The sequence below is a fragment of the Entamoeba dispar genome, genomic scaffold (assembly GCF_000209125.1).
Source record: "Entamoeba dispar SAW760 scf_1105229460687 genomic scaffold, whole genome shotgun sequence".
Taxonomy (NCBI): domain Eukaryota; phylum Evosea; order Mastigamoebida; family Endamoebidae; genus Entamoeba; species Entamoeba dispar.
In genome coordinates, this window is record NW_001854317.1 from 60,311 (window position 1) to 81,408 (window position 21,098).

Genomic DNA, 21,098 nt, shown 5'->3' on the forward strand with positions numbered 1-21,098 from the left:
ATTTAATATTAAGTTTTGAACATTTTGTTCAATTGAGATAGTTTTTTCAATAATATCAGTAATTATGATATCCTTTTCAATAACTAATGTTGATGGATTAACTCCATTTAATGAATAAACATTGTTAGAATAACTCGATTTAATTGTCACTGTACAATTAGGATTAATTGTATTACAAGGACAGGAATAGTCAGGATAATTATTAATATCTACATAAGAATAATTACCAGTTACATAACAAAATTGTTGAATCAAATTGAGTTTTCTACAATTACTTTCATTGTCTTCAGCGCCAAGTAAAATAACTCGCTTGTCACATGAAAGTGGAAGAGTACTTTTAATACTTCTTGAACCAACTCTAACTAATATAATAATGTTATTTGTATTATTAATCCTAGTATCTAAATTAAAATAAATTTGATTTGGTGATGGGTTAATAGAGAAAACCTCATTTTGAATATCATGATCTGAAATAATTGAATTAAGTTGAATCTGATCTACAGTTTCTGTTAGATAGATTGTATGATTATTAAATATTAATTTGTTAATACTTATATTTGTTAGGATTTTAATTGGACTTGTAACATTAAGTGTATTAATCGAGTTTCCTTTTAAACTAGTTTGTATTTCTGATTGGTTCATTTCTAATAAATCAATATCATCGAAAGTGATTATATTATCTGAACATAAGGTATTTAATGAAACACTGAAATGATTTGATTTCATTATTACATTTCCACTTTGGTAAAGAATAAGGTTTGACTCTAATTTAAGTTGAACCTTTTCACAATTCATATAAAGTTCATTCTGTGGTATAAAATAACATTCATTCCCTTGACAAGGACAATAACTAATAATAAATGTTGAATTAAACCATTTAGAATTAATATTACAAATTACTTCATTAGTAACATCATTTTTTGGACAAATTCTCAATAAAGTTTCATTACTTAACTTTATTTGTTTGTATTCTTCTCGTATTGTTTCTATAACACTTCTAATCTTTTTAGATGAGAGTAATTCAAAGCATTCCTTTTGTTGAGGGTCTATCTTAATTTTATTAACATTCATTTCACCAATTGCCTTTTCTTGAAAAAGGACTTCTTTATTTATATTATTAATTAATTGCATATTTAATGTATCAATAATCATCAACTCATTTAAATATATACGAGATTTTGAATTTACACTACTGCTATTACATTTTATAATTGTCTGAATTGTAATATCAACATCATCAAATACACATTTGTTAAATGAAATAAATAAATTTCCTTTTATCGTTGTGGATGAATCTGTAAATAAAAGACTATTCCAATGAGTATCATTTTTTTCTATTATCAATTCTTTTCCAATCACAACTAAATTTCTTGTTATTTCTGCTTGGTCATAAAAACAATCAGATATATCAAATGTGTTTAAGTCATTAATTAAATTTGTTTTACAATCACATCCAATACTATTATTCTTAAAACCAAATCTTGAATAATTATTATCATCACACACTATTCCAATAAGATCAGAATTTATTTCACAAGTACTGTTTGATGCAATAAATAATATAGCATTATTATTAATATTTTTAGTAATTAAATCTTTAATAACACTCTTTTGAGAAAACCTCAAATATTCAACTCTTTCTGGATTGTAAGAAAAGTCTAATGTTTCAATATTAATATTAATATCAAATATAACAGGTGATTTATGTTTATAATGATCAATAATCATTTCTTTCCCACTTATAAGAGTCATTTCAGTTGTTCTAACATCAACCTCTTTCCATTTTATAGGAGTGTCAATAGTAAATAGATTAGCACGAATGACAAGTGTTCTTTCAGTACTAAATTCTAAACAATCATTTTGCACAAAAATATCTCCTTCTCGTTGGCAATCACAACCAATAGACTTGTTAGCTACAGAGGTGTACCTATTTAATGTACCTTTACATTGAAGAGAGACAGTTTGTAATTCATTAGATAAAATACCAACGAAGAGAACTTTTGTAGAATCTAGTTTGGTAATAACCTCATTAATCATAACATCATTTCCAAAATTAAGAAAAGGATTTTGGTCATTAATTATCAATGTAGTAATCTTCATTCTCCCATTAAGCCTAAAATCAAATTTTGGCTCAAATCTAGTTATATTAAGAAAACGTGTTGTTAACACAATTGGCTTTGTAACCATTAATATAGCCCATTGTTCTGGACCTGTATATATTGAATCTGAATTAATTACAAGAGACAGATAGGGAGAATACAATAAACAATCCCACTGACCAAATGTTGAATTATCCCATATACATTCACATCCAACTTGTTGTAATGATATTCTGTAATACTTATTTTCTATAAAACAATTAGAATGGAATGGAATAGGTTGTTTTATAGAAGATAAGAAAAGTACTTGATTAGTAGTATTAAATGTTGTATCTATTTTGGAGACTTGAACATTTCCATTAATTTTGATTTGTGGAATAAAATCTCCATATTCCATTAGTTTAATAAATGAGTCTTTCCCAAAAATGTTAAGGTTAGACAAACATTGGACTGTATTAATCTGAACTGTATTTAAGTAAAATGAAATATCACCATTAGGAATGACTTTATTCCAATCATTTTGTATTTCAACTCCATCCTCTATAAGGATATCTCGTGAATTAGAATAATCTGCACAATCCCATGAATTATAACTACTTCTTAAATTCAAAATTTTATCTAATGAAGAACATTCACATTTTGACGTTAGCCTATAACTAATTCTAAATGGACTTATTTCACATGAACTAAATGTGTTTGTTGGATTTGTTAATTTAGAATTTGAAATATAAAACCAATCATCTGGCATAGTGACAGTTTCTATTGATGTACCCCAAACAGATACTTTATACTTGCCTGTTATATTTAATAAAGTAATATAATTTCCATAAACTTGAACATTTCCCATAGCCACTATAGTTGATTTACTTTTTAAAACTAAAGTTGAATCAGGACCAACACACTGAATTTCTTTCCATGAATAATTAATTGTAATGTTATTTGTTGTATTAATATAAAGACTATAAACACTGGGATTTAACAAACAGTCCCATTGCTCTATTTCGTTATCAGAAGAGTTTTGAATAGAACAGCCACATCCGATTTGATTTCCTTTAATCAAATATCTTGTTTGTTGTGGACTTATTGAACATCCTATTTCTAAAGCTTCTGGAACTGATACTGAAAATGGTGCTAAAAAAACAATTGCATTTTTATTATCCATAATCACATTAGAAATACTTGGAAGAACAGAAAATATTAATCGACATTCATTTGTTATATACAAACTATTAAATAATGTTTCTCCATCAACGTGAACTTTCCCCTTACAAATAAACATATCTGCAATTAACTGATATCCATCATCGATATTAATATTAACTGAATTCTCAACAGAAATATTCTTCCATTTCATAGTTTGTTTAATAAAAATATCATTGGTAATCATTAGATTCTTTGAAGAAGTATTTTGGCAATCCCATTCTTTAAATGAAGTTAATGTTGAATCAGTTGGAGTACAATAACAAAGGAGAGTTGATTCTGCAGAAACAATTCGATCGTATCCTTGATATAATTCACAATGACTTTGTTTTAATGTAGAAGGTAATGAAATAACATTTTTAGCATAAAAGAGAATTGAATTTAAACTGAGTTTAGTATTAGATAAAGAATCAATTTTAATTGAATCAAACCAACATAATTTTGAATATGTTAATGTACCAATTTCTAAAGTACCAATAAATCTAGTTGGAGTTGATTCCCATTGATTTATAGTTAGAGTATTAAAAATTATAAGATTAATATATTCTTTTTGAATAATTAATTTCTTCCATGTATTTGTTGCTGTTAAATTATCTTTATTAATAATTAAATTAAAATGTTCATGATAATATAAACAGTCATTATAATTGTACTGAAGATCTTTCTCTAATATACAACCACAATCAGAACCTTCACTATATCCATATCGTAACATCTCTCCCATATTACATAATTGTTGAGGTTGTTTACCTACATTTTCAAAGTAACAAGGTTGAACACTTTTCTCTCCAATAAAAATAGCATTTGTATTAGTTGGTAATGGATGTTTTTGATCATAACTACTTACAAATACCCAAGGATAACCAGTTACTTCAAGAAAAGCGCTTGGAAATGTTTTAGTTTTAATATCCAAATATGGTTGATTATCTGTGTGAAAATAAAGAGGAGATATGGTTGTTAATACAATAGGTTTATTTGATTGATTCGGTTGTTTAAAAATAATTCTTATTGAGTCTGATGCAAATGAATGAATCCAAAATTTCGCTTCTGTATTTCTTTGTTCAATGATAAGTGTTTTTAGAGTAGTTCCTTTTACAATAGTAATAAATTTATTACCTGGCCAGTTTTCATTAATAATTGTTAATTCTTCTTCACATTGATCAAAAATAAAACCATCACATGCACTTAGAATTTGGTCCATACATATATCACTCTGAGTTAATCCATATGATTTATATGTTGACTCTAACTGATTCCAGGTTCCCCATTTCCATCCATTTCTATCACAAGGAGATGGTTGTTCTTCAATTAGTACTGTGACATCATTAGGGTCGTGGCAATATGTCCCACTCCCAAAACAAAGGGAGACAATAACATATAGGAATATAAGTGACATAGTTTAAAAAAATAAGATAGCTTTCAAGAGCTTTATTTTTTTCCTTTTTCCCACTTTTTTAATAATCATTTTTCTTCTTGAAATTTCTTCTTTTTTTTCTTGTATTAATCTTTTTAATCCCCTCTATTACCATTAAACATCTTTTTTAAAGAGATAATTTATTCATATATCCTCACCCATTTTACTCAGTACTATGAAAAATTAATAAAACCTTAATTTTTAATGAATTTTACTTTCATTTCTTTTATTCCAAGAATATCTAATAAGAAGATTGTTTGAATATTCAAAATATAAAATGTTAATATTAAACTCAAAACAACATACTGAATTTTCATTTTATTTTCATTTTATTTCTCTTTGTTGGATTAGTTTAAATTAAAGTCATTATTCATGTTCAATTCTTTTTTATTAAAAAACCAATAATGTTTTTTATTCCAATAAATGAAAATAGTAGAATCCATATTAAAATGACATAAATAAAAATAAAAAGAAGTAACAATAACAAATAATTCTTAGTAAATAAGAATAATTAATTTGTAAATTGTTATTTATCTCAAACTCAGAGATTTTCAAAATTTTCAAAATATAAAACTAAGCTGACAAATACTTGTATAAACGAATTGATTATTAAGAAACCAGAGTTAAGATAAATAATTATAAATAAAGTTATATTTTAATTTTTTATAGAGTAATTACCTCAAGAAATAAACAATGAAAAAAAAATTAGTTTCATGGAATATTGTTAATTAACATCATTTATCAGAAATATAATAACTTTTAAGAATTGATTATATAACATCAAATGAATTTATTGAATAGTTATTTAATTTGCAAACTAAAAGTATTATAACTTAATATATAAAACTAAGAAAATACATTTTTTAAATGAATAATAGAGATTTAAAAAGATAAGATTAAGAAGTTGAAAATTAAAAGAAGTAAAATAAAATAGAAAGCAAAATAGAAAAAAAGAAAAAGAAAGAAAAATGCTTACTTCAATTAATTTATTTTCCCATTATTTTATAACACTATATATTTAAATAAAACAAATAAAGTAAGAAAAAGAAAATTGAAAAAAGTTAAGTGATAATTAATGAATACTATTACTCTGGATGAAGAAGAGGTTTTAAATTATTTGCCATCATTACAACATCACTATCTTTATCTTTTAATAATGTTTCAACACATGGAGCAATACGAGAATTCACAGTACCTTGGTCCAAAATATTTCTTTGAATAAGAACGCCCAACTGTTGTAAAATTGTTAAACGAACATTTGAAGTAGAATCAAATGCCAAATTTAAGATCATTGGAAGAAATGCAGTAGAGAAAGAGTCTTTTCCCATTACACAACCAACTTCAACCATTGCAGCTATAGTAGATTGTCGAATTTTATAATTTGGATGTGTATAATACAATGAAATGATTGGAATAATGTAAGTTCTTCCCCAATCTGAACCAAACATTTTAACCATATCAGCCATTGATAAAACAGCTTGTCTACGAACTTCAAGACAAGAATCTTTAAGACCATTTTTAATAACTGGAATAACTTTTTGAGCAAGATCAGCACCAATGAAAGAAACAATTTCTGGTAATAATAATTGAACAAATGAACGTACTCTCCATTCTGGGTCATTAGTTAAAGAAATAATAGAGGAAACTAAATCAAAATAGCTTTCTAATTTACATGACTCAAGTAAAGTTTGGGCAGCTGTTAATGAAGTAATTTTTACATCTGACGAATCATCTTTTAATAATTTATTAATTAAATCAATAGCTTCTTTGTGTGGTAGAGTTGATGAAACTAAAGTTGCTACAACACAACGAATAGATGGATTAACGTTATTAGCTAGTTCGTTTAATGGTTCAACTAATAAAGGTGTTTGTTGTTTTGGAAGTTTGTTTAATGCAGTAACAATAACAGATGGATCTTGATCTCCTAAAAAAGGGAATAACTGTTCTAAACTAGGATTTTCTAAACTTTCAACAGCTTTTAGTCTATCTGAATAATACAATGAATCAGCCATTCTTGTTATTTGGTTTTAAATCTTTTTATTTTTTTTGATATTTTTTAGTTCTTTTTTATTTTTTCTTAAAATTTAAGAATCTTAAATACTATTTTATGTTATTCAAAAACAGTTTTTATTCCTAATAATACTTGCTTGTTTTAGGTTTCAAGTTACTTCATAAAGCCAATAAAGTCTTTCATATAACACCCACCTTTTATTTGGTGGTTGATTTGGTTACTTAATCCACATCATCAAAGAACTGACCCCTTGAATAAATAAGAAAATAAACTAAATATAAGGGATGATATTAATGAAGTAAAGAAAACAGAAAATTGAAACAAAATGAAAAAGATTAAAATAGAAGAGTAATCTAAAAATAAAATAAAAACTAAAAATACTTAACTGAAAATAAATAATAAAAGTTAACAAAAAACAATTAAAAATAAGCTATAAAAAAAATGAGAAAAAAATAGAAAAAATAAGAGAAAAAAAACGGGAAAAGGGTATAAAATGAGAAAAATAAAAATATAAAGAAACTCTATGTAAAAGAGTGAACTGAAAAAGGAATTTATTCTAAATAATGGCGGAGGAAGACTATAAAGTAGAATTACATAAAGTAGTTCTTGTTGGAGATGGTGGTGTTGGAAAATCTGCTATTACTATTCAATTAACACAAGGCCATTTTATTATAGATTATGACCCAACAATTGGTTTGTTTATAAATTTGTTAGTCTTAAAGAAAAGGATTAAGTTTAGAAATAAAACTATTTATATATTTTTAATTAAATAAAAACGTTATTAATTCTTTTAGAAAATTGCTATAGAAAAACATTAACTGTTGATAACCGTATTTGTGTATTAGATATTCTTGATACTGCTGGTCAAGAAGAATATGCTTCAATGCTTGATCAATATTTCCGTAATGGTCATGGATTCTTAATTGTCTATAGTGTCACTGACCGTAATAGTTTCGAAAGTATTAAAAATTATCAAAATAAAATTCTTCGAGTTAAAGAAGCTACATCTTTTCCAATTGTTTTTGTAGCTAATAAAGTCGATTTAGTAAAAGATCGTGATGTTAGTGAAAAAGAAGGAAAAGATAAAGCTGCTGAACTTGGTGTTAAGTATATAGAAACTTCTGCTAAAAATAAACTAAACATTGAAGAAGCTTTTTATACTCTTGTTCGTGAAATTCGTAAACAACAAAACAGTGATGCACCTGAAGAAGCTGGTAAAGGTGGCCCTAAAAAACAAAAAGAGAAGAAAAAATGTTATTTGTTCTAAATCAGTGGTTATATTATATTCTTTTGGTCTCAATAAATAAAAAAAATTTTTTAATATATTTTTTTTATTCCTTTTTTTCTTTCATAAAAATATGGAAATATTTTTAGTTAGAAAATGATTTCCAATAAAAAAGGTGAATTGACTAAACCCCAAAGGGTTGAAAAAGAAAGAGAGCAAATTCATACCCAACGATAAATAACAATTTAGATAGTGAAATCAATGCCAAGTTCCTTGCAAAGATTCTGTTTATCTTTTAACATTTGATCAGTTTGTTTCTTGATTTCTTCAAGTTGAGAAAGAAGATTAGAATAATCAATGATACATGGTGATTGTTTTTGAACGTAATTATTATCACCCTTTTCTAATTGTTCTTCACCATTCAAAAATTCAACTCCAGTTGTATTAATATAAATTTGAACTTTTGGTGTAGTAAGAGATGGAACAGACATTACTATGAATTTTGAGTTTAAGATCTAAAAGAGAAAAGATAAACCGAAAATGAGTAAATTAATAAGAATTCTCATAGATTGATTCAAATTCTTTAATTGATTTATCACCAATAACTCCTTTTAATTCACATTCGATAATAGTTGGTTCCCACTTATTGTTAGAATTAAACTTAAATTTTTGAATTCGTTTAGAAGGATTATATAATGAAATTAAATAAATTATTGGGATAGATTTTTGTTTAGCAAATTCTAGATATGGGTATGGAATTGTTGATGTTGTACTTGAAACATACATAGCCTCAATTCCTATTTTTGCAATTTCATCATATATAATAGAGTTAAGTGGAGGAAGACAAGGTGCATGTGAAACAGCAATGAATTTTTCTCCGTTACAAATATACCCATAGCAATTATTAGCGGGATAATTAAGACAGTGTTGAACACAATGTTTTAAGACTTTTTCACTCATTGATTAATATTATTTTAATTATAATTAATTATAGTTTTTTTTCATTTTAATTTTTTTAGTTTTTTCTATTTCAAATGATGAATTTTTTTTCTTTCTTTTTTTCTCTTGAATGAATTGAAGTAAAATATAAACATATCAAAGTAACAAAAAACACAATAAATTGTACAATATTTAACTGAATACGAGAGACCTCTTCCTATTTAATAGCTTTGTTGTTTCTTCCATTCTTCTAACCTTCCAATTGAACTAGAACAAAAAGAATGATCGAATGACTTTTGGAAGTGAGCTTCCAATGAATCTGCTGATTCGTTACTATTAACATAATCACAGAAAACGATATTTGTAAAATTTGATTTGATAATTGATTTATTGGCTGAACGAGAAGGTGGATGTGGAGGTGATTCAGCATTATCGATTTGTACAGAATCATTCAAAGAGTCATTCGACTCATTAGCAATATAATCAGAGTAACTAAGAAGAAGTACATCATCAAGAACGTCCTTTAGATTTGTTGTTGAAATCATGAAGACTAGAGACTTTGATTTTTTAAGATGATTAGATGGTTTAAATCATCTTCAAAATGAGTAGTTGAAAGACGAAAAGAAAGAAATCAACAATTTTTATTTTTGAATCTTCACTTTTTTGCGAAATTAGGAAAGGATCCCAATAATTACCTTATTTCCCTTTTGATTCAGATAAAATTTTTGGAATCAATATTTAAGAGTTATGAAAAAGTTAAATGAAAAGTGAAATCTAAAAATAATCCTATTAAATCTATAATGAGATGAATTTTTTCTTTTTTCAACAAGAATAAGATAATACAGCTTATATATGTCTAAAATTATGTTTTTGAGTTGTGTGTTGATAGTTTTTTGTCTTTATTATTGTTAAAAAGGCCTTTTTATCAGGTTTCAGTCAAACCGTTTTATAAATAATTATTTTACCTTTATTGTTTTGTTTTGTAGTTTATAGAATTTTTGTATAATGCAAATAATCTAATATTAAATTATTTAATAGTATAGAACTTCTTCAAACCTCAAACATAATGAATAATCCAAAATCTTGACGTAAAAGGGTTGGTGATGTTTTTTCTGGGTTTTATATAAATAACTCTATTCTTTCATTTATCCGAAAAGAAACTAAGAGGATAAGATCTTAAATTGAAAAGATTGTAGTTTAAGAGTAATTTATTTTCAAAAAATAAACAAAAGATTCGAGATATGTCCAAAGTGGATAGTGACCACTTCTCTCACACCCAGATGAAAGATGATTATAAAACAAAGAGATATTCAATTGGATTAAAATGTCCTCCTGCTCTAAACCCAGAATGGGGAGATATAAGTCATTCTATTCAACAAAGAGTACAAAAATTAAATAAAAAATTTCATAAAGATATTAAAGTTAACTTAGTTCAACCAAATCAAGTTGATCATATAATTGAGCAATCAGAAAGTGAAGAAGTAATTATTGAAAACAATAACAATGGAATGAGAACAACCAGAAGAGAAAGGAGAAGAAAAAGAAAAACTAGGAGAGTTCAACTTCAAGCAAATCAAGAGCCCCGAGTAAATCGTACTCACCAAAGAATTGTCACAATAAGAAACAGACAACAGTTAGAAGCATATTTATTGTCAATTATTTATATTATCTTTGTCTGTTGTGTTTCTATACTCATTGCCTTTGTCATTATTATCATTTTGATCTGAATAGTAAAAAAAGATATTTATGAATTGAATTCATTACTTAATTTATTTATTTTATAAACTTAAAAACAAAATTTTAAATAGTTCTTGTATTAAAATTAAAGACGATATTGAATGGCACCTGCTTTTGTAATATATCTTACCCACTTAATAGTTTTATAATCTGAAGCAATTTTCAAATAACGAATTTGTAAACCAGTTGCAGTTAATGCTGGAATAACAAAATCCATTAAAATTGGTGGTTTATCCCATCTTTGTGATTGAGTAGTTTGGACTAAATCAACATCAACAGTAATAGTTTGTTGTGTCTTTCCATTAAATCTGGAAATTCTCCATAAAATAGCTGCATGTTCTGGATGATACTTAGCACTTCCAGCTGTACAACGAGTCTTACAAAGAGCAGCATTCTTTGGAACTGGAATTTTAATACGAACATTTTCACCATATTGTAATTCAGAGAATAATGCACGAACATTAATATCAAGTGATAAATGTGTTTTAGAAGATTCTTTAATATTGTGTAATAATCTAAATTGTTGTGAGATATTATCAGTTGTTCTGTATTTCATTAAATCAAAATCTCCATCTGGTGGAATGAAATTAATACTTCTATCTTGATCAAAACGAGTTAGTCTAACACATTGATGGAAAGTAACATCAGCTAATTGAATTGATTTCTTTTGTGCTGAATCTCCAAGTAATAATGCTTTATCATTCATACCAAGTGAACAATCTGGCATTCCAGATAATTGTGTTCTCATTTTAATAACTCCATTGACATCATTAGAAAGAATAGTTCCTTTAGCAGATACTGTTAAATTAACACTTTCAATAACATCAAGGAATAATTGATTCTTCTTATAGAAGATATCAGGTGATCTCCATGGAATTTGACCTGTAGCTTGGATAGCAATATTTCCTCTTTGAACAGTTTTAGCTTTACCAAATGTAATAAGTGATTGCAACTCATCTTTAGTACAAAATTGTGGATAACCAAAATCAAGAATTTCATCAAGTAATTCATAAATCAAAACATATTGACTCTTAATAGTGTTTTCGTCAATAGTAGTGAAATAAGCTTGGAATACTTCAACAATTTTATGTAACACTTCAAATACAACAGCAGCATTATTATTACTTCTTGCTAAAGCAACAATATATAATGAATTAACTCTAATATGATAAAATACAGTTGACCCAACAATCTTAACTGGTAATACATTTTTTTCTGTTAATACATATGACCTAAATGCAGAAGCTACTCCTTTCATCACATCATCTCGATAGATTCTTGAGATGAGAAGGTCACCCTTCGCATTCATGAAGAAGATAGCCGAAATCATAAGAATAGAATAACAAGATTTGAGTTCCTTGCAGAAAAAAAAGAATTTTCTTAATGGACTTCAAGTAAAACTAGTTCTATAGTTTATTTTTATAATTTTTATCATATTAATAAATTAATTTATTGTTTCTATAACTAATCCTAATAATTCGGGATTTGTTTCATCTTAATTTAAAGAGCTGAAAACTCTGTTGGAATGGAAAAAGAAAAACAAAATTATAAAAACTTAATAGTTAGATAAAAATTGTTATTCAAAATTTATCAAGAAAAGCATTTTGAGTAAAACAAAATAATATAAAAATAAAAAAGATGTAATACAAAAAATCAAGAAACGAAAATGAAGAGAACGAAGAAGTAGAATTTTTATCATAAAAGAATATTTAAAAAAAAAAATAACAATTTAAGAATAAAAAAGAAAAAGCAATTAAAAATAAAGGGGTTGGTGCGAGCTTTGTGCATGTCATAAATACTATTACCAATTCTTACTAAATGTTGTATTAACAAAAAAAATAAAAAGTTACTAAAACTGAAAAGAACTTTTATTAAGTTGTATGTCAAACAAACAAGAAATACTTTCTTCTTCACTTCCCTCTCAAGAAAAAAAAGACGAATTAACTGAATCTTCACCTAATTACCTTACAACAGAATCTGTTTTAGAAGAAAGACAAGAAGAGAAAATAGAAGAAAATGGATCTCCTTTACTTTCTGAGTCTTCTAAGATAGATACACCTGAAGAAGAAACAAAAGAAAAAAAAGGGAAAAAGAATTTTCTATCTAAAACTGTTGGTGGTATTGCAAAAGGAACTAAAGCCGTTGGGCATGGTCTTGTTAAAGGTACAAAAGTTGTTGGACATGGTGTAGTTAGTGGAACTAAAGCAGTAGGTCATGGTGTAGTTAGTGGAACTAAAGCAGTGGGACATGGTGTAGTTAAAGGAGGTAAAGCAGTAGGTCATGCTCTTAGCAAAGATGAAAAAGATAAGAAAAAAGAAAAAACTAAAGAAGACAGTTGTTCAGAAGGTGAGATTATTGTTTCAGAACCATTACTTGAACAAGAAACAAATGGAAGTGATATTTCTCTTATAGATTCACAAAGTCTTCAAAGTGCAAATCCAAGTGATAACAAATCAACAATTTCAAATATTAATGGAGATACTGTATCATATACATCTGCTTCAATGAATACAGAAACCAAAAGTGTTAGTCAAAGTTGTGCTAACAATGACACAGTTTCTGTTACTTCATTAGATAAAACAGAAAAAGAAACAAAAAAAGAAAGTAAGTTCAGAAGATTTGGTAAGAAAAGAAATAGTTCAAATCCTGATGATCCTACTTTAACTTCAGGATCACAAAAAGCTGATGAATCCTCTTCTTCATTAGAAAAATCAGAAAAATCACATAACTCAAAAGACCTATCTAAGAAAACACAAGAAAAAGAAGATAAAGAAAAGAAAGGTGTATTTGCCTCAGCAGGAAAATTTGTAAAAGGGTTAGGTGAATCAACTAAAGAAGCATTAACATTTAGTAACGAAAAGAGTAATGAAGAAAAAGCAAGAGAAGAACAAGAAAATTTAATAGTACTACAATTATTTAAAGAGAATGTCCGTTGTTTTGATAGTAATTCAGTTGTTACATTACCATGTGAATCATTAGTTGGATATAAAAGAATGAATAAATCTAAGATTACTAAAAGAGATTTAGTTTTTGCAATGTGTAGTAATGCAGTTTATCGAGGAACAATTAAAATTGATTCTTGGAGTACAATGGAAATGCCAAAAGATACATACAAAGAAGGAATATTTGGTGATTCATTAATTACGTTAAATGTTAAAGAAGATGGATATTTTGTCGAAACATGTTCTGAATCTGTAGATCAAAAAACAGACTTAAAAAATTTCACTATTGTTGATTTTGAAGCTGACTTCCCATTTTATAAAGAATTTTTTTATGGTAATGATCAAGTCAAACATTATTTATCTAAAGAAGAAAATGTTATTTGTTCTATTCAACGTTTCAAAGAAGTTTCTCGTTGTATTTTAAGAAATGGTCAAGGAGTTACACGTTGTCTTATTGGAAAAGAAGAATCAGAAAAACCACAAAATTATACTAAATTTTTCAAAGATCCAAAGACTGTTATTTGTTTAAATAATACAATAGAAATTGATGAAGAATTACTTGAAATGGAAACTAAATCTTTAATAACCCATTATAAGTTTGGGGTTATTTATGTAAAACCTGATCAAACAGAAGAAAATGCAATCTTTAGAAATACTCCAGAAAGTTGTTCTCCAGCATTTTGGAAATTCTTAGACCTTATTGGTAATAAAATTGAACTTAATGGATGGAGTGGATATAGAGGAGGGTTAGATGTTAAAACAGGGACAACAGGAGTACATAGTTATATTTCTCATTCAAATAATTTTGAAATTATGTTTCATGTTGCACCTTTATTACCTTTATTACAAAATGATGAACAAGCACTAGAAAGAAAAAGACATGTTGGTAATGATGTTGTTGTATTAATATTCAAAGAACAAAGTAGTTCATCTGATAGATTTGATCCAAGGTGGTTAACAAGTCATTTTAATAGTATTTTCTTAGTTGTTACACCAGAAAAAACTACAGAAGATAATAATAAATATCATATCACTGCTTGTACAAAACCATCTATTAATCCATTTCCACCATTCATTAATGAAACAGGTATATATAATCATGACGATGAATTTAGAGATTTTGTATTAAGAAAATTAATTAATGGAGAAAGAATGGCAATGTTTTCTCCTACTTTTAAATTAAATTACAAGAAAACTATTAGAGAACAACTAAAAGACTTAAATGAAAGATATTACAAGCAAGATCTTCTTTCACAAATTAATTTCTTCTAATATACTTACTTTTTTATTATTTTCAAAAGAAATTTTATTTATTTTCCTATATAAAAAAATTAATTAAATATTGTCATAAAAATTTCTAATCTAATTTTCAAGGTCATCAATAATAAGTTTTGATTCTACTGATGGTGCTTCAAGCTCATCAATAGTTAAGACATCAATATTATTTTCTGCTCTTTGTTCAGCTAATAGAGATGCATTTTCTGTTTTAATTGATTCTTCATGTTCTAATTCATTTACAGTTTGTTCCATAACAGTTGAATCATTATGAATCTCTCCAATAACAGGTTCTGGGTTTTGATAAGACCAACTTGCTCGTTGATCATTATAATTTGAAATTGAAATAAGTACACCAATAGCTCCAAGACAAAACTCAAAAGAAATTGGGGTATTAAAAATAAAATATGAAAGTGTAGTTGTGCATACAATAGCAACAGAAACAGCAAATCCTTTGACTATAACATCTGCATATGTCATAACTAATGCAACAAGAATACCTCCTACTGACATAACAAATATCATAATCAAAGTGTAAATGGAAAAGTCATGGAAAATTCCTTTTTGGAAGACACTTACTGAATCAAATAATACCAAATTAATAATAGAGAATCCAATACTGTAAATAGATAATTGGAAATTTCGTTCCCATAAACTTAATTTTGGGCTATTGTCTACTTTATTCTTTAAAATCTTTTCCATAAATACTCCACTAAATCCACTTGCAGTAGCTGCAAGAAGAGCTGCTCCAACTCCAATGAAATAATACCCACCTTCTACAGCACTATTTCCTGTTGTTGTTCTACTAGCACTTTCTACTGTAATGACAGCAAGAACTAAAGTTGCAAGACCTCTCCATTGTGTAGCTGTTAATTTTTTACCAAGAATTAATACTGAGAGAATAGCAGCAGAAAGTATTTTAACTTGAGTGAGGACAGAATATAAACCAGGTTGAATATTAGCTAAAGATAATTGACATAATATATTTTGGAAAAAATAAATAAGTGCAGGTATACTTGAGATGAGTGAAGTCATTATTAAATATTTTAAATGAGAAAAAATAGTTACATCTTTACGGGTAAGCATAATTCCGATGATAGAAATAACACACTTAGTAATTTCACTTAATAAAATTGAGGCACTTGTAGAGTATTGTTCTTTTAGAATACCTTTTGAATAACGAGTAATCAATGAAAGAGACGTGTTTTGAATCGTTAGAGCAGCAAGAAAGATGATACTTAGAATTGCTTGGTTCATGAATTGAATTATGAGATGTCTTTAGGTTTGATATACTTTTTTATTTTTCTTGAGATTTTTTTTTGACTAAAATTCCATTTTTTTGTTTTTTTATTGATTTTTGATATCTGGGAATGAGAAAGGAATGTCAAAAAAAAATGAGTTATTGAATAATATTTGAATAAGAAAACAACAATTATTTGACCCACTAACTGAATAATCTGATAATAACATGTTTAACGATGACAACAAAATTCTCGATGAAATAAATTATCAAATGGTCTCACCATCTCCTAATAGAATATTTAATATTCTTAAAAATTATAAAAAAATTTTTGTTCATATTATTGTGCATCATATAGCTCAAATTATTGCATTATTAATTTGTATAATTCTCATTTCAATAAATTTCTCTATAACAGAACACCCTTTAGGTATTAAAATACTAATTATTGAAATAGTTTTTTCTGTTGTTGCATTGTTTATTTATATTTGTTATATTCCATTATTATTCATTAGTTTTAGAACTCATCCTCTTTTTATTGCAGACCCTAATGGTAAACCATTATTTGCTAAGACCGCTAATTTAGTTCATCGATTTTATTTATTAACTCTTGGAATAAATGTTATCCTCTCATTATTACTTTCTTTTAGTTTTAATCCAACAGGAAGTTTAAATAAACGAAGTGATGGTATTTATTCAACACTCATTTGTTTCTTAATATTCCTTGGACTATCTTGTGGTGAAATTCAAAAACCTTTGTTGTTTATCACTCGTAAAATAAAATCAGTTGAAATCAGTTTTAATGAACTTGAAATAGAAGAACCTTTGAAAGGATCTTCTTTTGCTGATAAAATTGGTGTTTTTACTTTAGGATATAATTTTATTGGATTTCAATGCTATGTTAAATACCATTTTGACCCAAATCAACCTACAATACAACCAGAATTATATCTTAGTGGATGGGTAAAAAATTTCTAATTGAATCTTCTGAATGATTATTGTTTTAATAAAAATAAAAAAAAAAAATTTTTTTGGTTTCCTCAAATGATTTATTAAAATGATGAAAAATAGCCACGTTGATAGTTCTTTTAATAATCATACATCATCTCAATAACTGAAATGAGACCCACTTGGAGAGTTAACAAAAAAATTAATCTATCTGGTACCTCATCTAAATCTAAATCATCTCGAGAAATACTCTTGCAAATTCAAATTCAAAAACAAGAAAGAGAGGCAAATAACCAACGAGAGAATGCTGCAATACTTATTCAATCAGTTATAAGAAGATACCAAGTAAAGAAAACTATTCCATCTTTGTTTGTAGAAAATTTTAAATTATTTAAAGAATTAAAAGGAAACAAAGAATATAGTTCTTGTATTACTGCAGCTACTTTAGTTCCTTGTGTTGAAAATAATACTTCTGCTTTAATACTTCTGAATTATCAAAGAAATCATCCATTAATTGGTAAATTAGCATGGAATTTATTAATAAGTGAAATCCAATTAAATCCACGAGCAATGTTAATGCTTGTTAATACATTTATTAATAAACCTACTGTTCCAAAGGCTTATCCAAACAAAAAAATATTACCAATACTTCCTTTTCAATTAAGACAACAACTAATCACTACTCTATGTTTATATCCAAATCAAGGACTATTAGATTATTTTACAATTGAAGGTGAATCAATTATTCCATTATCCAAACAGTCATTAGATTATTTATTTACTGTTGATTTAACAAATTATCAGTCATTAATTATTTATTTATTACAATCACCTGAATTACCTCCAATTTATGAAGTTAAGTTCATTAGTGAATTGTCAACAATAGAAACTGTAAATACAAGGGTATTAAAATTATTGCATAATAAGAAAGTACCTGTTCCAACTAAAACCACTTTCTTTATACATTTAAATTTGTATAAACTACTCAAACAAAGTCAAACATTATTACATTTATTTTTACAGAATTTTCCATTCCCCTTCTTAGATCTAATGCAACCATTTATTGAAACAGATGCACCATATCATAATGATGCAGTTAATTTATATATAAGTCTCTGTCACGACGTTCTTTCAACAAGACTATACATCAATTTATATGAAGATATGTTACCTTCCTTGAAGTATTTACTACCTTTATTAAAAGTTAATGAAAATCAACAGGTAATGCAAGACTTACATCTCCTTATTAGACACTCACCATTTCCACCATCACTACTTCCATTTACAAAAAGTGTGAATCCAACACTATTCTCTCCATTACCACAAAAACTTATTGGAATATTTTCTAAGTTAAATAATGATATTACTTTTAAATCAACTATAAAAATAAGAAGAGATTATCTCATTGAGGATAGTTTAGCACAAATTAATCATTGTGATATAAATGCAATTCAAATTAAATTTGTTGATCAATTTGGAATAGAAGAAAATGGTGTAGATGGTGGTGGATTATTAAGAGACTATCTTATTTCAACGCTAAACTCTTGTGTTGAAGTATTACATTTATTTGAGAGAAATTCTGATGGGTTATTAACATTTGGTCAAATACAAAAGAATTTAGTTGAAGCAAGTGAAGATGAATTATATCAAATGGCAGGGCGGTTAATTGGTAAATGCTTAAATGAAAAAGTCTCAATTGATTTAGTATTTTCTGATGATATTCTTATAGGACTAACTAATCCAGAAGATGATTCTATCAATATTAATACACTTGCTAGTATTGATTATGTTTTTGCAAAAAATTTAAATGAATTAAGTGATATGAGTGAAGAGGAATTAAAATCATTAGAATTAACATTTACATATGATAATGTGTCATTAATTACTGGTGGAGATAAAATATTTGTCAACAAAAATAATGTAAATTATTATATTTCATGTGTGATATTTTATATCACACATATAAGAAATAGCAAACGAATTAGATCATTGAGAAATGGATTATTAAGTGTTATTAAGGAAGAAGATATTAGATTATTATTCCCTGATGAATTACAACATTGGATAAGTGGTAAATCAAGTGTTATTGATGTAAATGATTGGCAACAAAATACAGTATATCATAATATAAAACCTGATGACCAATTAATTCAATGGTTCTGGAGTATTGTTGAATCTTTTTCAGAAGAAGAAAAATCATTATTATTACAATTTAGTACTTCATTAATTAAACCACCTTTCTTTGGATTTGGATCATTAGAACCTAAATTTGCAATTTACTTCACTAATCAATCTTCTGAACATTTACCTACATCATCTACATGTGCTTATATGTTAAGAATACCAAATTACAATTCTAAAGAAGAAATGAAACAACAACTAATTAAAGCAATAACATCAAAATCAGGATTTGCATTTTCTTAATATAAAGATAAAAAAATTAATTTATTTGTTGTATCTTTTTTGTTTGAAAAAAATAATCTTAAATGGACCCCATTGTGTGTTTAAAAAAATAGATTTTAAAAGTGAAGTTAAGATAATGTACAAAGACCGAATTAGTTATTTTTTTGGTTGTACTCACCTTAGTGAAGTTTGTCTATCTGTAGTTTTAAAACGAGAATAAATCCCGATTAAATCCAGTTTTTTTTGGGTTGTTCTTAATGGAAGTGTTGATTTCTTTTCATTCATCTTTTTTTGGAAAAGAGAAAAAGAAATAAAAAAATAATAAATAATAAGAAATAAACTATATTCCCAAAGAAAAATTCCAAATGAAAAGCTATTTAAACTCAGTCTAGAACTGTTAAAAATAAATTCAAATTGTTTTTAATGACTACCAATACCTATAAATTAGTTATGCTTGGTGGTGGTGCTGTTGGAAAATCTGCTATCACCGTTCAATTAGTTTCTGGACATTTTGTACAAATTTATGATCCAACTATTGAAGATTCATACAGAACTTCTATTTCTGTTGATGGAGAAATGGTTTCACTTGATATTTTAGATACTGCAGGTCAAGAAGAATATTCTGCCTTAAGAGATCAATACATGCGTTCAGGTGATGGATATGTTATTGTTTATTCAATTACATCTACTACTTCATTTTTAGAAGCCAATGGATTTAGAGAGCAACTTTATCGTGTTCTTGATAAAGACGTATCAGAGCATGTTTCTATTGCTCTTTGTGGTAACAAATGTGATTTAGAAAATGAGAGACAAGTAGAAACTGCAGAAGCTAAAAAATTAGCTGACGAATGGAAAGTATTATTCTTTGAAACTTCTGCAAAAGCTAAAATCAATATCGCTGAAACATTCCAGGCATTAGTTAAAGACATTAAAGCAAATAGAGTGTCATCAGAATCTACTACTTCTACTGAACCTACTGAAACAAAAGGAAAGAAAGAAGGAAAACCTTCTAGATCAAAGTGTGAATTGTTATAAACAACACTAGAAACTTTGACTTATGTTTTTATTGAAAAAGAGTAAAAAAAAAATTGAATTTTTCTATTAATTTCTTCCTCTTTTTCAAATGAATTTTTTCATTTTCTTAAACTACTAAATTTTTGATATAACATAATAGTATTAAAGCAAATGTAAATTTGACAAATTCTGTTATAATAAGTTTTATTCGCTCCAATCATCGTCATCATCTTCTTCTTCAGAAGAAGAAATATTAGTGTCTTGTCTTCTTGCGGTAAGAATTCCTCTTAACGCTAAAACAACCTCATCTTCTTGAACTACCCGTTCTTCAATTTCCGTTGCTTTTAATTTACCTTGTTTAGCTGCAATCATTTCTGCTAATGATAATGCTGCACCTGAACCTGGTTTCATTGTATTTGTTGGTGAACTTGTTATGTTTAACGTTGGAGGAGGTGGTGGCATACTCAATGTTGGAGGAGGTGGTGGTACAACAATTGATGGTGAAGAGGACGTTTTTGTACTAGAGTCCAATAAAGATGCCTTAAATCTTTCAGTTTCTTCTTTTTCTTTTTCAAGTCTTTCAGCTTCGAGTTTTAATCGTTCTTCTTCTTCTTTCAAACGCGCCGCTTCTTGTCTTAATCTTTCTGCTTC

The 21,098-nt window shown here is 26.9% G+C and overlaps 13 protein-coding genes across 13 annotated transcripts in view, besides 26 other annotated features; 6 read left to right on the top strand and 7 right to left on the bottom strand.

Annotated features, from left to right (window-relative positions):
• EDI_023940 (uncharacterized protein) overlaps positions 1-4,695 on the bottom strand; it is a gene marked incomplete at both ends in the record, with an annotated part of 4,833 nt that extends 138 nt beyond the window's left edge. Inside the window, one exon of the mRNA XM_001733339.1 lies at positions 1-4,695. This exon is cut by the window's left edge and continues 138 nt beyond it. Coding sequence (XP_001733391.1) covers positions 1-4,695 — 4,695 coding nt within the window.
• Positions 1,105-1,127: a sequence feature (AT_rich).
• Positions 1,552-1,604: a sequence feature (AT_rich).
• Positions 3,819-3,864: a sequence feature (AT_rich).
• Positions 3,885-3,917: a sequence feature (AT_rich).
• Positions 4,696-5,341: 646 nt separating the features above from the next.
• Positions 5,342-5,381: a sequence feature (AT_rich).
• A 216-nt stretch (positions 5,382-5,597) lies between these two features.
• Positions 5,598-5,682: a microsatellite.
• Positions 5,683-5,798: 116 nt separating this feature from the next.
• Positions 5,799-6,725, bottom strand: EDI_023950 (uncharacterized protein; the record flags this gene model as incomplete). Its single annotated transcript, XM_001737549.1, has 1 exon — positions 5,799-6,725. One exon carries the CDS (start codon positions 6,723-6,725, stop codon positions 5,799-5,801), a length of 927 nt encoding a protein of 308 aa, XP_001737601.1.
• Positions 6,447-6,469: a sequence feature (AT_rich).
• Positions 6,726-6,730: 5 nt separating the features above from the next.
• Positions 6,731-6,793: a microsatellite.
• A 223-nt stretch (positions 6,794-7,016) lies between these two features.
• Positions 7,017-7,200: a microsatellite.
• Positions 7,079-7,243: a microsatellite.
• Positions 7,244-7,287: 44 nt separating this feature from the next.
• EDI_023960 (uncharacterized protein) lies at positions 7,288-7,991 on the top strand (the record flags this gene model as incomplete). Its single annotated transcript, XM_001737550.1, has 2 exons — positions 7,288-7,417; positions 7,519-7,991. 2 exons carry the CDS (start codon positions 7,288-7,290, stop codon positions 7,989-7,991), a joined length of 603 nt encoding a protein of 200 aa, XP_001737602.1.
• Positions 7,464-7,500: a sequence feature (AT_rich).
• A 31-nt stretch (positions 7,992-8,022) lies between the features above and the next one.
• Positions 8,023-8,060: a sequence feature (AT_rich).
• Positions 8,061-8,498: 438 nt separating this feature from the next.
• EDI_023970 (uncharacterized protein) lies at positions 8,499-8,909 on the bottom strand (the record flags this gene model as incomplete). The annotated part of the gene is made up of 1 exon (XM_001737551.1): positions 8,499-8,909. The coding sequence occupies one exon, from the start codon at positions 8,907-8,909 to the stop codon at positions 8,499-8,501; it is 411 nt and encodes a 136-aa protein (XP_001737603.1).
• Positions 8,637-8,664: a sequence feature (AT_rich).
• Positions 8,910-8,912: 3 nt separating the features above from the next.
• Positions 8,913-8,982: a microsatellite.
• A 127-nt stretch (positions 8,983-9,109) lies between these two features.
• EDI_023980 (uncharacterized protein) lies at positions 9,110-9,433 on the bottom strand (the record flags this gene model as incomplete). Its single annotated transcript, XM_001737552.1, has 1 exon — positions 9,110-9,433. The coding sequence occupies one exon, from the start codon at positions 9,431-9,433 to the stop codon at positions 9,110-9,112; it is 324 nt and encodes a 107-aa protein (XP_001737604.1).
• A 464-nt stretch (positions 9,434-9,897) lies between these two features.
• Positions 9,898-9,925: a sequence feature (AT_rich).
• A 204-nt stretch (positions 9,926-10,129) lies between these two features.
• Positions 10,130-10,615, top strand: EDI_023990 (uncharacterized protein; the record flags this gene model as incomplete). The annotated part of the gene is made up of 1 exon (XM_001737553.1): positions 10,130-10,615. The coding sequence occupies one exon, from the start codon at positions 10,130-10,132 to the stop codon at positions 10,613-10,615; it is 486 nt and encodes a 161-aa protein (XP_001737605.1).
• Positions 10,275-10,309: a sequence feature (AT_rich).
• Positions 10,616-10,652: 37 nt separating the features above from the next.
• Positions 10,653-10,695: a sequence feature (AT_rich).
• Positions 10,696-10,710: 15 nt separating this feature from the next.
• On the bottom strand, positions 10,711-11,955 carry EDI_024000 (AP-2 complex subunit mu-1, putative; the record flags this gene model as incomplete). Its single annotated transcript, XM_001737554.1, has 1 exon — positions 10,711-11,955. The coding sequence occupies one exon, from the start codon at positions 11,953-11,955 to the stop codon at positions 10,711-10,713; it is 1,245 nt and encodes a 414-aa protein (XP_001737606.1).
• Positions 11,956-12,037: 82 nt separating this feature from the next.
• Positions 12,038-12,079: a sequence feature (AT_rich).
• A 161-nt stretch (positions 12,080-12,240) lies between these two features.
• Positions 12,241-12,389: a microsatellite.
• A 116-nt stretch (positions 12,390-12,505) lies between these two features.
• EDI_024010 (rap GTPase-activating protein, putative) lies at positions 12,506-14,839 on the top strand (the record flags this gene model as incomplete). Its single annotated transcript, XM_001737555.1, has 1 exon — positions 12,506-14,839. One exon carries the CDS (start codon positions 12,506-12,508, stop codon positions 14,837-14,839), a length of 2,334 nt encoding a protein of 777 aa, XP_001737607.1.
• A 9-nt stretch (positions 14,840-14,848) lies between these two features.
• Positions 14,849-14,911: a sequence feature (AT_rich).
• Positions 14,869-14,911: a sequence feature (AT_rich).
• An 18-nt stretch (positions 14,912-14,929) lies between these two features.
• Positions 14,930-16,099, bottom strand: EDI_024020 (UDP-N-acetylglucosamine transporter, putative; the record flags this gene model as incomplete). Its single annotated transcript, XM_001737556.1, has 1 exon — positions 14,930-16,099. One exon carries the CDS (start codon positions 16,097-16,099, stop codon positions 14,930-14,932), a length of 1,170 nt encoding a protein of 389 aa, XP_001737608.1.
• Positions 16,100-16,310: 211 nt separating this feature from the next.
• Positions 16,311-17,060, top strand: EDI_024030 (uncharacterized protein; the record flags this gene model as incomplete). The annotated part of the gene is made up of 1 exon (XM_001737557.1): positions 16,311-17,060. The coding sequence occupies one exon, from the start codon at positions 16,311-16,313 to the stop codon at positions 17,058-17,060; it is 750 nt and encodes a 249-aa protein (XP_001737609.1).
• Positions 16,379-16,415: a sequence feature (AT_rich).
• Positions 17,061-17,083: 23 nt separating the features above from the next.
• Positions 17,084-17,115: a sequence feature (AT_rich).
• Positions 17,116-17,201: 86 nt separating this feature from the next.
• EDI_024040 (ubiquitin protein ligase, putative) lies at positions 17,202-19,454 on the top strand (the record flags this gene model as incomplete). Its single annotated transcript, XM_001737558.1, has 1 exon — positions 17,202-19,454. The coding sequence occupies one exon, from the start codon at positions 17,202-17,204 to the stop codon at positions 19,452-19,454; it is 2,253 nt and encodes a 750-aa protein (XP_001737610.1).
• Positions 17,407-17,435: a sequence feature (AT_rich).
• Positions 19,451-19,481: a sequence feature (AT_rich).
• Positions 19,482-19,741: 260 nt separating this feature from the next.
• Positions 19,742-19,773: a sequence feature (AT_rich).
• Positions 19,774-19,856: 83 nt separating this feature from the next.
• EDI_024050 (uncharacterized protein) lies at positions 19,857-20,468 on the top strand (the record flags this gene model as incomplete). The annotated part of the gene is made up of 1 exon (XM_001737559.1): positions 19,857-20,468. One exon carries the CDS (start codon positions 19,857-19,859, stop codon positions 20,466-20,468), a length of 612 nt encoding a protein of 203 aa, XP_001737611.1.
• A 183-nt stretch (positions 20,469-20,651) lies between these two features.
• Positions 20,652-21,098, bottom strand: part of EDI_024060 (trichohyalin, putative) — a gene marked incomplete at both ends in the record, with an annotated part of 3,974 nt that continues 3,527 nt past the window's right edge. Inside the window, one exon of the mRNA XM_001737560.1 lies at positions 20,652-21,091. Within this exon, the coding sequence (XP_001737612.1) occupies positions 20,652-21,091 (440 nt within the window). The remainder of the gene's footprint in view (positions 21,092-21,098) is intronic.